The sequence below is a fragment of the Mya arenaria genome, chromosome 1, assembly GCF_026914265.1.
Source record: "Mya arenaria isolate MELC-2E11 chromosome 1, ASM2691426v1".
Classification (NCBI taxonomy): Eukaryota; Metazoa; Mollusca; class Bivalvia; order Myida; family Myidae; genus Mya; species Mya arenaria.
In genome coordinates this window covers 35,303,217-35,317,069 of record NC_069122.1, presented here as the reverse complement: position 1 = coordinate 35,317,069, position 13,853 = coordinate 35,303,217, and the positions used below count along the sequence as shown (strand labels likewise).

At 33.8% G+C, this 13,853-nt stretch overlaps 1 protein-coding gene across 4 annotated transcripts in view; it reads left to right on the top strand.

Annotated features, from left to right (window-relative positions):
• LOC128229860 (polypeptide N-acetylgalactosaminyltransferase 5-like) overlaps nt 1-12,633 on the top strand; it is a 96,274-nt gene extending 83,641 nt beyond the window's left edge. For 3 of the 4 annotated variants that reach the window (XM_052941741.1, XM_052941750.1, XM_052941757.1), the window contains 5 exons: nt 55-183; nt 1,466-1,699; nt 5,480-5,620; nt 6,616-6,650; nt 7,776-12,633. In XM_052941741.1, the coding sequence (XP_052797701.1) occupies nt 55-183; nt 1,466-1,699; nt 5,480-5,620; nt 6,616-6,650; nt 7,776-7,797 (561 nt within the window). In that variant the 3' untranslated portion in view covers nt 7,798-12,633. Of the gene's footprint in view, nt 1-54; nt 184-1,465; nt 1,700-5,479; nt 6,682-7,775 lie in introns of those variants that run through there. The other variant, XM_052941766.1, reaches the window with a different exon arrangement.
• Nucleotides 12,634-13,853: the final 1,220 nt, after the last annotated feature.

The following is a 13,853-nucleotide window of genomic DNA, read 5'->3' as shown; positions in this document are numbered from 1 at the left end:
AGGATTTTATTAAAATTATCATTTTATAAATTGTATTAATTCCTTTTTTCACAGGGTGACTATGGTGACGTCTCAGAGAGAAAGGCTTTAAGAGAACGGCTCCAGTGTAAAAGTTTCAGTTGGTTTGTCCACAACGTCTACCCCGACTTATTCGTGCCTGGAGAGTCCATTGCTTCTGGAGAGGTAAGGCAGTAGTCTCAACAAAATTGGACTAGTCCGTGTTCTATATTGAGCTTGATGTGTAACAGTTGGTAGATACCATGCAGATACCATGCAGATTGTCCAGAACTTTGTTAAAGTGAGCAATGTTGTTAACATCATTGTTGTTAACTTTCAAATCTTTACTGCCCTGAAAGTCTAATTGATCAATGTTTGACCTGCAGTATTTCTTTTTGTTCATTGGGTCAAGGTCACAGTGACCTTTAATTTTAAAAGGTTGTCCAAGTGATAACTCCACAATGCCTGTACCAACTCCACAATGCCTGTACCCATGGCCCTCAAACTTGACTTGGTTGGGCCTTACCAGTAGATGAACCCTTTTTATTTTAGGGTCATCAGGTCAAAGGTCAAGGTCACAGTGACCTTGAACAAAACTTGACAATTTCTGGACCTATGGTCATCAAACAGTGACCTTTACCACGAATAGGTTAATAAAGCTTCTTCAACAGTACCTGGACCTATGGTCATCAAACATTACATGGAAGCTTGGTCTGGCCAGTAGATGACACCTGTAGATTTTAGGGGTCATCAGGTCAAAGGTCAAGTCTCAGACTCAGACTTAAGACATTAGTCAATATGGACTCAGTAGCGGTAAGGCGGTATTGACATGGTTTTGACCAGTCCCAATTAATATTGTTCGAATCTGGTTTTGGAGGAAGTCCGCTAAATTCACGTCAAGTGAGTCGTGTGTATTTACTGCAGGGCTATAAACTCATAATTTTCACAAACCAATGTAATTGTGTTAATTCTTCAGGTGAAATGTTTACAAGTTGCATGTTTTGTATAAACCCACCAAAACCAAGTGAACCAATGACTATTGCTCAAAGAAAAGAAGAACAAGTCATATATATATGTGTATATTGGATCTTACTGAAGTTGCCATCTAATACAAACATTTATTTATGACTTAAGGAAAAGTTATCAAGTGAGCCTATGATAGGCTTATAAATTTTCTAAAGGAGTTTCATAAAAATTTGTACTGAATACCACAAAATGAAAGATTTTTTTATCCCATTCATTGGCGACATTACTTTTTTTCAGTAAAATGCTTGACGATACATTAGTAGGGCTAATTAATTTCAATGTCAAGTTATATGACAATAGCGTGATATAAAAAGATGTGTAATGGATGTATTAAACTTGAAACATTAACAACATCCTGTGATAAAATGTTCAGAGAATTCAAAAATATAATAAAATTATAGTGATAGGATAATAATTATTACATTTTCTCTTAACATTGCAGATAAGGAGCCGAGCCAAACCAATGTGCGTGGACAGTGCTGTTGATTCGCAAAACTACCACAAACCGGTGAACATGTGGCCCTGCCATAACCAAGGGGGAAACCAGTACTGGATGTTGAGTAAAAATGGAGAAATTCGCCGAGATGATGGATGCCTTGACTTCTCCGGAGGGGAGAGCGTGATTATCTACCCGTGTCACGGACAGAAGGGCAACCAGGAATGGAACTATAGAGAGGTGAATATAAGTTTGGTTGTTTCTTTTGGTACACATGTTTTCTATGACAATATGCACCTGTAAAGCAAGTCCTATACTGCTAGCTAAAGAAACCTCGGAGTTAGGCACTTGGTCATCTGAAAAAACAATACAAAAATAACAATGGCTTTCTTTGCTCTTGTTTAAAATGTTATATCAACAGACAATTTTAGCCTTTTCCTTGTCATTGCCATCATTTAAGAAAAATCGATGATTGCATTAATTAAACTCTTGTTCTTGAAAATGACAATTGGCATATATTCAGTCATTCGAGCTTCAGTTTCAACTGCGCCCTGTCAGATTTAGTTATAAAAAAAAAAAATGCATAAGTACATTGAAGTCATCGTGCTGTGTTCAATCCAGGTTTTGAAATATAACTCCAGTAGAACTACTGGGCAACTTCAGTGGCAATTATAACATGGATTAAAGGATCTTTTTCTGGCCCCTGAGGGCTAGCATCACAATTGTAATTCACACTAGCTAAAATCATATAACAACAAGTGAATTAATACTGTAATAGCATTTTATTACTGGATCAAAGTTTGCGTGGGAAAATTCTGTAACTCGGCCTGTAATATAATGTAACTTCCATTTGTCTGAATTCCTAATCAAACAATGTTCTAATCAACCATTATTCATTTTTTTTTTCTAAATTGATATTTGCAGTTCATGTGTTGATTTGATTTTCTGATAAAGTGCAAACAATTATGTTGAATATACCGGTAACACGTTTGTGTTAAAAATATTTTACAATTATTTCTATGCTCCAAGTTTGTAAGTAAAAGTTACAGCACTCGCAAACAGAGTAATTGAAATATACACAAGCACTTTGCAAAATGGCGAATTATTTTAATCACAAGGGTATTTGGTGAAGTAACAGTTTTGTACCATCTTGTCAAGGAGCGTGTTCAATAACTAGCATGCATATAAGTGATCGCATCAATTATACATATGAAGTATTGTTATTTATCTACAAGATATCTAAATTATTGAACAGTTATAAGCTCCGCTTGACTTGTTTCTGCTCAAACATGAAGAGTTAATGCATAGACGAAAATGAAGAAAAGAAAAAAACTTTCCATTGTAGTACAACATGGTACATGCGGTAATAAACGTGCACAGTGGTCTTTTCCTGGGCATTTTCTTAGTTGCAAACCTGGCTTAAGTATCTTAATTCATTTAGCCAAAAGGATTTTACAGAAGTCTTTATTGATTGTCTTAGAAATAATTTACTTAACTAAGTCTCAAAACTCTTTAAAAAGATAATATAACACAAATTATACTGAAACAAAAATTGATTGCTTAGCTGTTTTCTGTTCTTATGGTCGATTGCACGAGAAATTTAGGCTGTGGCATTATCTCTGATTCTTGAACCCCACACACTGATTCTCTTTTTGGTTTCCACAACACGATTTTCCTCTTAATGAACTTAAGTTATGAAACAAATACCGGTTGATTTTTCGATTAATCATTTTTGGTTGGGTGAGTGGCCATCTGTTTACAGTGTATCTCGTTACATCATTTAGATCAACCTTAACACTTTGAGTGCACTGCCAGCGGGTTACATAACTTTAATTAATTTCATTAACATCCATATTTGACAAATCATATATCATGACGTGCAGGCATCTTTAAATGAGATTTGCTCACTCTGACAGCATGTCTATATATGTAATATAAATTCCGCACTAGATCTGTCACATAGACACATATGTTCTATTTCCGGAGGTGTACTTCTCAGCTTGATTGAGTGGCAAGTATTTTGATTTGTTATGTCTGATGAAGATGTGAAACCATCCTGACGTTTCTAAATTACTTCTCAGCGATGGCTTCTCCTATCTAATTGGTTTTAAAATATTTCCAGTCTAAATAACAGAATCTACTGGCTGGTTGCTTTGTAGGGATTCCATGAAATATTAAACACCTTAGTAGCTGAAGCAATTTATTTCATGGGTAATGTATTTGTCCAGTTAATTTTAAAACGCCTCAGCTCATTAATCAGCAGGTTTTTTTGTGGTTCCAAGTTGCATGAGACTTGGTTTGGATCGGGAGAAAGGATAGTAATGGAGTTGTGTGTCAATGGTTGGGAATTAAATTAAACAAAATCCACTTGGATTCATTTACTAATTTCGCCAGGCAATAGCTATGCATACAGCAAATTCTTACCTGATTTTTAGCTCCACTGGCCGAAGGCCATGGAGCTTATGTCGTCACAGATTGTCCGTCGTGAGTGCGTGCGTGCGTACGTGCGTGCGTGCGTGCGTGCGTAAACTTTTACTTTAAATGACATCTCCTCTGAAACTGATAAGCCGATTTTGACAAAACTTCACAGGAATGTTCCTTTGGTGGTCCTTTACCAAAATTGCTCAAATGGTTCCGGTCCATTGCACAATATGGCCGCCAGAGCTAAAAATAGCAAAATCTTTAAACGACATCTCCTCTGAAACGGTTCGGCAGATTTTGATGAAACTTGACAGTAATGTTCCTTGGGTGGTCCTTTATTAAAATTGCTCAAATGGTTCTGGTCCATTGCACAATATGGCCGCCACAGCTAAAAATAGCAAAATCTTTAAACGACATCTCCTCTGAAACGGATAGGCAGATTTTGATGAAACTTGACAGAATTGTTCCTTGGGTGGTCCTTAACCAAAATTGCCAGTTGGACTAGCATAATGGCATATTTTACTAGTCCGAATGACAATCTAGTAGTCCGACTATTTTGCCACATTATAAAACTGTATGCTTGAGGTAAATACCTATTTCAATTGAGCAGCTTGCAGTTTGAGTAAACATTTCTTTATTATGATGCTCATGCAGTGATAGGGAGTGACATCCTTCTGTTGGGAATAGTGCTCCTTGTTTTTCAGAACCTATGGGTACTATGTAAAAACAAAAGGCATCTTGCTTGAATAGACTGTAATAATATCAACATGGTTAGAAAAGAAATGCCATGCTTTAATAGCTTTGATTACATTTTACTACTGAATTACCTCCCTTTAATAGAAAAAAAAATAATGTCTTAATTTTTCACGTATAGCATCTTTAAATAATTTTTAAACAAAAATAATTTATGAGTAAACATATAAGCATAAAGTTCTCACAAAAAGATCAATTTAAAAACCTTACATTTATACAAGTTGATGATTGTATTTCTATGAAACTTGACGAAAATGTTCGTGGTCTTTGCTTGAACCTTTTGGCCAGTGGAGCACAGGCACTGATGTGCCTCTTGTTGCAATACCAAATTATTTACAGAGAAGACTTTTTTGGTTATATCTCAATTCCGTTAAATCTACATCATTTTTTAAGTATTGCATTTTATCTGATTTGTAAACATTCTATGTTTTTCGGCTAATTCAATTCCCAAGATCGTAATTATTTGCAATTGTTTTGGTTAAAACAACTTTTCAAGTATTAAATTTCAAACTTGAACACTAACTTGGAATATGAAACCATGTGCTTTTCTTTACTAACAAAATAATCGGGTCTTAATGACCAATTGAATGTCTGATTGGCAACTCAGGTGCTATAATAGTTATGCCTCTTGTTCTCAATAGACAGACAGCGTTGGTGTTTGCTCCACAGCCCTCGTTTGTCTACCATGTCACCAACAAGGCGCCAGGTTTGATCAAGCTTTTTGAGGCGACTGTCCCAGATCTCATTTTTTACATCCAAGAAATATCCTTTGACCCCCAGGTATTAGTATTTGTACAATGTATCAAGTAATCTAAATGTAAAATTTCAATTCTTATTTTCTTACAGGACAATACAGTTATACATGTCAACACCAACAAATGTATGACGGTGTCACTGGATGGCCAAAAACTGCAGATGGAGAAATGTACGGGAATCGACCGACAGCTTTGGACATGGAAGCGCAAGTCGGCTGATAGCCAAAATATTGTATGATAAAAACTAGCCCAAGTTATTATGCTTATTTAATACATAATAGTTTGCTGAAATTGTGTGGGTTATTTTCTTTCACTTTTCATACCACCGTTACTTTTTTTAATGTTGAAGTACTTTTAGTTTATTTTTGATGAATTTCTTTATCAGACAGAATGTATTCCTTTATGGATTGAGAATAATTATCTTCATTTTAAAAAAAATCAAAATTGTGTACCAATTCTAGAAATGTACTGATTACCGGTAAAAATTTGTTTTCTTACCATTTTAATCAATTTGATGATTGTAAAATAAATATTTAAAATGTGTTCAGATTTTATGGAAAATTACATTTTATGATCCATAAATGTCAAGACTGTTACCCATTTATCATTGTAAATATACATGTTTTACATACCCATGACTATACATTGTAGCAAAAATCTGTGATTTTGCTCCTATATTTGTTTCACGTGTGATTGATATTCGAACCCAGGCCCACGTGTGTGTGGTGGTGTTTTTTTAATTCAATTTTGAAAGTGTGATGTTGAAAAAAATGGTGTTTTTGTGATACTTCATATTTATTGCGTAATTTTATGATGCAGACTTACAATTTTTGATGTAAATGAATTTGTCATCGGTATTTTAGGGTGTCTATTTAAGTTGTTTTATTTTGAAATTCTTTCTTGAAATTTATGAAAAATAATATTTGTACAGATAGAAACATGCTTTTAATGAAGTATAAAATATTTCCACTGCGACCATAAGTGATTATTTAAAAAGTAAACTTTTTATTCTTTGCATCTGTTGCTAGTGGAAACTCAAAGTATTGTTTGTCGATAGATGTTAACATGAAAAATGGATGAGCTTTTGTACCTGCTTGGGGGGACTTTTGTTCCTTTAAATAATGCATTTAACATCTACCTATGTTAAGTAAGGCTTATTAGTGGGTTAAATTTCTTAGGCTTATTGTGGGTTGAATACCTTATAATGCATTGTTTCTGTATTTTCAGTACTATGTTCCCTATGTAAGGCCTAAAGGGAGAAGGTAAAAGTAGCACTGGTTTTTAGGTTTTAGGTTTCAAGGGGGGGGGGGGGGGGGGGGGGGGGGGGGTAGAAAAACACTTCTGTTATCGCGATAGTCTTGGTGTCATCATGCTAAAACTTTAAGCCATGGCCATAACTTAAAAACATTCAAGAATTTCCCATGAAACTTGGTACATAAAAATAGATTGCCAGGGACAATTCACACAAATCTAGCAAGGCCCATAACTCAGAATTTAATCATTATTGAGTTATACCCCTTTTGACTAAAAACAACAACAACAACAGACGAGCATTGATATCTGCTTGTGGTGCTCTTGTTTTGATTTTAATCTTACTTAATCTTTTGTCTTTCATTTGCAGGCACTGTTTTTCTAACTTTCAGCTGGCTTAGATTACACATGATTTTTAAGCTTAAGGTTTACTTGCTTATGATTTCTTTGGTCAGTGGTCAAAATAGAAATTTTCATTATTCAATGGTCGAAATTATTTTGTAGTATTAGAATATAAAATTTATAATAAAACAAAACAGAAACCCTACAAATATTGTTAATTCATTTATAAAATGCTCCAAGTTACAAGTAAGAGTTACAATCTTAGAATTTTAGAAAAAGAATATTGAAATTAAGAAAAGAAGTAAAGTTAAATGGTTTTAATTTGTGTTTCTTTAAAGCGTGTGCTTTTTTCACTTGGCTTTAATTATGTTTACTCCGATTTGATATTTTTATTTCATATTTTTTAACCTGTGATGACATAATGTACAGTTGGCATATTATACATTCCATGGTAAAATCATTAGTGTATTCGTATTATGATAATTGTGGTGTATACCAACATTGGTAACATGTTGTGCTTTAAATATGTAAAAATGAAATACAGTCCAAACCTATTGGCTCGATATCCCTTGGCTCGATTTTCTCATTAGCTCCACCTGGAAGTTAAGGACCGATTTACCTTTACTGTTTGTAAGCATTCCCCCTTGGCTCGATATTCGCGAGGCTGAAAGTATTTTGGCTGGTCCCTGGGATATCGAGCCAACAGATTTTGATTGTATATTGAGTAATTTTTATCCTAGTGTAGTTTTACAGACATGTGTACTTAGAGCTTAAATGTTTCATATACATTCCAGGCGAGGTGATAGACCAAGGTAGATGCGCGAGGGGGTCTAGGGGCATTCTTATAAGGAGATATTTTTCTTTAATGCCAGGTGAAGCATTTTCTGGGATATCTTAAGGCTGAAAACAATTGTTTTCTGAAAATAATATGCTGCCCGGGGTCGAAAGTGTTACCAAGGAGCCACGAAAGTGCATAGCATCATATTCTGAACCAGTGAAAAGTGTTAAACTTTGTGTAAACATGTGTTAATTATATAGTATTTTTGGTTCATAAAAAAAGCCTGTGTCGCATATTTAAACATTGGTGTTTTAATTAGGTTATTTTACTTAAGTCATATGTACGTAGCATAATGATGGATGTTCGGATTTTGCACCTCGGTATTTGAAACCACTGATGGTCAGATATATTGTTTTGACAATATTATTTATATAATAACTTATGTGATAAGGTCTCCCAAGACCGTTGACACCCATTGCCCAGTAAACCTAACAAGCCCAATAACTTTAATGTTAAATGTAATAAAACAAAGTATATAAATTTATGAGCAGGTACATGTACCTACTATTACCTGGAAGATCTTGGATGCTTGAACACTTTTGCAAAAACTGTGTCTTTTTATACGCCCACCTTACGATGGCCGTATTATGGGAACACCCATGGCGGGCGGGCGGGCGGGCGGCTCCACAATGTTGTCCGCTCTCTAACTTGAACATTTCTCATCCAATTTCCACCAAACTTCATGAAAGTGTTTGTTGGTGAAATATCTAGGTCAAGTTCGATAACCAGCCAAATCGCTCTAGGCACTCCAGAGTTATGGCCCCCTGAATTTGTCAAAATTGGGCGGGCGGGCGGGCGGCTCCACAATGTTGTCCGCTCTCTAACTTGAACATTTCTCATCCAATTTCCACCAAACTTCATGAAAGTGTTTGTTGGTGAAATATCTAGTTATAACTGATTCTGACACCTATGGTATTGACTTACAAAAGGTTGAAAAATAAGTGTTACAAAGGGGGCAGTTTAATAAAAAATCATAGAAGGGATTTTGTACTTCCTTAGGAAAGATCTTGAATGGTATATTACTTCTTTTTAAAAACTCTTCTAGGATCATAATTGCTCCTAAGATAATTGATAAAATGCCCCCCACACCCCCCTACAGCTCCTTCCCCCCTCCTCCCTCCCCCTAGTCACAAGGTTTTATAGAAAATGAGAATGGTCTCTTTAAGGTGTTGATTTCTTATCTGGTTATTTTAGAAACCATTAAGGCTTTAAGATATAGATACCCGGTACTTGTTTTAAATCTATCATTAAACGACTAACACAGAATTTTAAACATTTAGCGATATTGTATCTAATACAAGAAGTAGGAGTAATTATATTTCCTTCTTTTCAATGTAATCTAGCCTGTTTTGAGAAGAAGTTATGGAAATTGTTGTTTCCATAAGCATAATGGTTTGTTTATAGATAAAATTATTGTTAGGCTTATGGAAAGCATAAAACAACATGATTTTGTTAACAAAGCCAAATATTACCTACTTTTTAGATTCTACAGCTAGTCTTATTTATCACACATGAACAGCTAGCCTAATTCAAATAGTATTTTATTTATTTAAACATCATATTTTACTTGGAAACAGCTAGCTTAATTCAAAGAGTATCTTATACTTAAACATCATATTTTACTTGGAAACAGCTAGCTTAATTCAAAGAGTATCTTATACTTAAACATCATATTTTACTTGGAAACAGCTAGCTTAATTCAAAGAGTATCTTATACTTAAACATCATAGTTTACTTGGAAACAGCTAGCTTAATTCAAAGAGTATCTTATACTTAAACATCATATTTTACTTGGAAACAGCTAGCTTAATTCAAAGAGTATCTTATACTTAAACATCATATTTTACTCTGACACAGAGCGAATGCATTGTATTATTTATTCATTAATGATCCTGAAATCCACGATATGTCAATAATCTCAAACGATGGCTCTATACTTAGCTTAGCTTAGACTAGTTATCATGATAAAAAGCAGTTTTGTGTTATCCTATAGTAGTGAATATACTTGTGTTTTATGTGTACAGTTTAGTTGAGGGTTCATTCACACCTGGTTGGTTACGTATATATGTATATGATTTTACTTATGAAATTGATAATCATCTAGATTCAATTTCTTGAGAAATCTTAAGTCCCTAATAACATGATCAAGCTAAGCACACTGTTATTATCATCATATGAAATGTTATAAGTTTTGAAGCTTTTACTGAAATTATTATATTGAAGATAATCACGTTAAACACCTTTTTGTTTCGTAAAACCAAGTTTAAAAAATGAATTTGACGTATGAAAAAAGATACTTAAACCTGTTGCACTCAAGATATTTTGAGAAATTAGGGCCTTCAGTTGGTGAGGTTTGACCTCTGAATGTAGTTGTAGCTTGTGTCCAAATAACTTGATTTGTTACACGAGCGTTGTTAATTGCCCTCGTTCTTCATTGTATATTTTTAAGTGGAATTTTGGCTTGCAGTAACAGTATATGTACTTATGTGAATTATATAAGTATCTTTTATAATTTTTAATGAAATGTTTCCAATTTATATGCATTTTTGTGGACCAGAAAATTTTAATGATATTTTCCTTGGGCTTAAAGCATTATTAAAAAACATGCAACCCTTTTTATCCATGTATGTTTAACAACATTCCCTTCTAACGAGCCCATGACTGCTGTAGATTGTTCAAATTTTCAAGGTTTTAAAATATTCATGATATTTGCAAATTGCAGTCTGAAAGGCTGTAGTATTCCCTATGTATTATTCCAATTATTCTTCGCCATTTAATCAGATCAGAAATTGAAAACCTGAAAAAATACTTGTTTTTTTTTTTCTTTTGCTGATGAATTTGTTTAATGGTCGGAAACTTAAAACCAGACCAATATAGCCAAAAAAAACATCAAATCTGAGATTTTTTCAAAGGAATGTTTAGAAAATAAAGCAGTTTACAGTAGTTTGTGTTGTATTATGTATTAAAAATTTATGGTATCTATTGAATATATAAAGCTTTAAAATGAGATATATATGATTTGTTAAATTTTAAGCCGAGTTTTTAGATTTTTAAGTTGTTGTATTTAATGTAAAGATTTATTGTATGTTGATATTTTTTAATGTTGATATTTTTTTAATGTTGATAATTTTATCAGTTTTCCAAGCAATACAAGTTGAATAAGCAATAAGTCAATGGTTTTGACACACTTCTAATACCTACATGCATGGTGATTGATTTGTGTATTTTTATTCTTTGTAAATATCTATTGGCTTTTTTGTGAATTTTTAAAATTGTATGCTGATTTATTAATAGAATCTTAAATTACCAAATATCTGTTTGACAGGAAAATATATATATAAAAAATGCTATTATGAATTTAAAACCGGTAAAAAAATGTAGAGCAAGGCCGGTATTCATTAACATTTTAATTCATTACCTATCTTAAGTCATTTATTTAAGTTAAGTATCAAACTGATCGTATGATATGACTATTTGGAAACTATCTAAAATACTTAATAGACATTAATTTCATTCAATATTCATGCTTTTATTTTAAAAACACTAACTTTCCTTTTGATTTGACTATGACAAAAATAAGAAATGACATAAGATGTTTTATGAATACCCAGTATTTTGAGATCAAGATCATGAACCTTTTAGAAACTATTGGGATTGCTTAATCAGCAATCATACTATGCAACATCAAGAACTTTAGTTTGATATTTAGCTAGTGTCACAATTCTGATTGAAAGTTTTGCTAGCAAAAACATATGAAGTTGGTCTTTATTGACCAATTAAGATTTATTTACAGAAAAATTGAAAAACTTCTTAGATGTATTTATTTGGAAAAGAGATTGTATAACATAATGTGGGTTGATTAGATAAACTCAATGATTTTTATGTCAGACAAATAAATGTTCACTTAATCCAGTACTCATGAACAGAGTTTTATGTGCGTTTGTCGAGGTTTTTGATGAGGATGACATAGTACCTGGTATGTGTTATTTACAAATGTTTATTAGATGCAGTATGCTAGAATGATTGTATTTTCACTTACAATTACTGGTAGATGTAAATTTCTTCAATGTTAAGTATACAAGGATAATATATATGTATTCTTCTTGTCAATGTTTTTTGCTGCATGTAAATTGCTATTTTTCACCTCAATTTTACAATTCGGCAGACAAAATTAAGTGGGGATTTCATATAGACTCAAATCCAGAGTTGCGGATTCTATTCAGCCAGTCTGACAGATATCTAGACAGATATGAGGATATATCCAGAGATTTACATGTACTGCCTTTCAATTGCAGACATCTTTTCAACCCAAAACATGTTTTCTGTATTTCAAAAAAAAAAAAGTGTTGCTTAAAGTAAATGTTTTTACAGTTTTGAGAACTTAAGCCTCTGAATTAAGATTGATATTTGAATCACATTATTCCTAAATAGCTTTAAAAACAGCTGCATCCAAAATTGGAAAATTGAACTTTCAATGGAGGAAGGTCTTCAGTTTGAAGTTGGACATATCACAAGCAATATTGATGTAATGAAGCTTTTTCAGAACTTTTACCAAGACCTCAACTTATTCCCTACAAAATAAGCCAGACCCTTTTTTCTAAACTAATTATTGTTCTTTTGAAATTGTTTCTGTCAATGAAAATCATCCGGCTTACATTTTGTCTGCTTTAAGTTCCAGACTGCCCTGTTGTGTTAGCCATGCAAGATTCATTGTATACTTTGATCATTCAACGGCCTTCTATTGTTGCATTATAAGCGAGGACCAAAAGTTCAGTGCCTTCATATTATGATTACATTAAAATATTGACAAATGATTTTGTGTTTTGTTATTCTATTTTTAGTGGCACACAATAGTTTGAGCAGTGTTGATAAATTTAGCTTGTTGGTTGTTGCTGTGTGTGAGTATCATAGCCTTGATGTTGTCTGCTTCCGCGTCTTTGTCGACTTGCAAAACTTTTACGCAAGCCATGATTGAACACCAAGCCAGATATTTTACATGATACATGCTTTATGACAGTGACAACCTTCACTTCTATAGCAAGGCCCATAACTCTAGATGTAATCATTGTTCAGTTATGCCCCTTGGTTGTCTAAAGAATGCCACGCAATAACTCAATAACAAAGTTTTTGTATGACTGTATAGATGGGGACTTGTTCTAGTTTCACCTGTTGCATAAAGGTGGGTAGGTGAATGGTCAGACAGGCGGGCGGCATCCAGTATGTTGGCCGGTTAATAACTTTAGTAGCCTATGTCCAATCATCAACAAATTTGGTCAGAATGTGTAAGGGCATAGTATCTCGGACAAGTTGGATAACCAGCAATATTGCACCAGTCACTTAAGAGAAATCGTCCTTTAATTATAGTTATTACCTAAAATCAGTCTTGTCTGATCAATAACTTAAAATATTTTGGCCAATCATTACCTAAATTGGTCCGAATGTATATGGGAGTAATTTTTTGGAAATGTTTGTTAACCAGCCATAAAGCTAGATTCTCACAGCCGGAATTCATAAAACTTCCAAAACTCATTATCTAACTTAAGTATTTTCCTTATTCAAGTATCTCACTGGTCCTATGATATGAAATCATAAAATTAATGATGGAACTTATTTCTGAAATACTTTATTTTCATTGACCTTTCTGTTAATTATGCCCCCTTTTGAAAAAAGTGGGGTATATTGTTTTGCACATGTCGGTCGGTCGGTCGGTCGGTCGGTCGGTCGGTCGGTCTGTCGGTCGGTCGGAATACCAAATGGTTTCCGATCAATAACTTGAGAACGCTTTGACCGAGGGACCTCATACTTGGTATGTGTATTGGTCATCACCAGCAGATGAACCCTATTGATTTTGAGGTCAGTGGGTCAAAGGTCAAGGTCAGTGTGACCTTTACATGAAAAACGGTTTCCGATCAATAACTTGAGAACGCTTTGACCCAGGAACCTCATACTTGGTAGGTGTATTGGTCATGACCAGCAGATGAACCCTATTGATTTTGAGGTCAGTGGGTCAAAGGTCAAGGTCAGTGTGACCTTA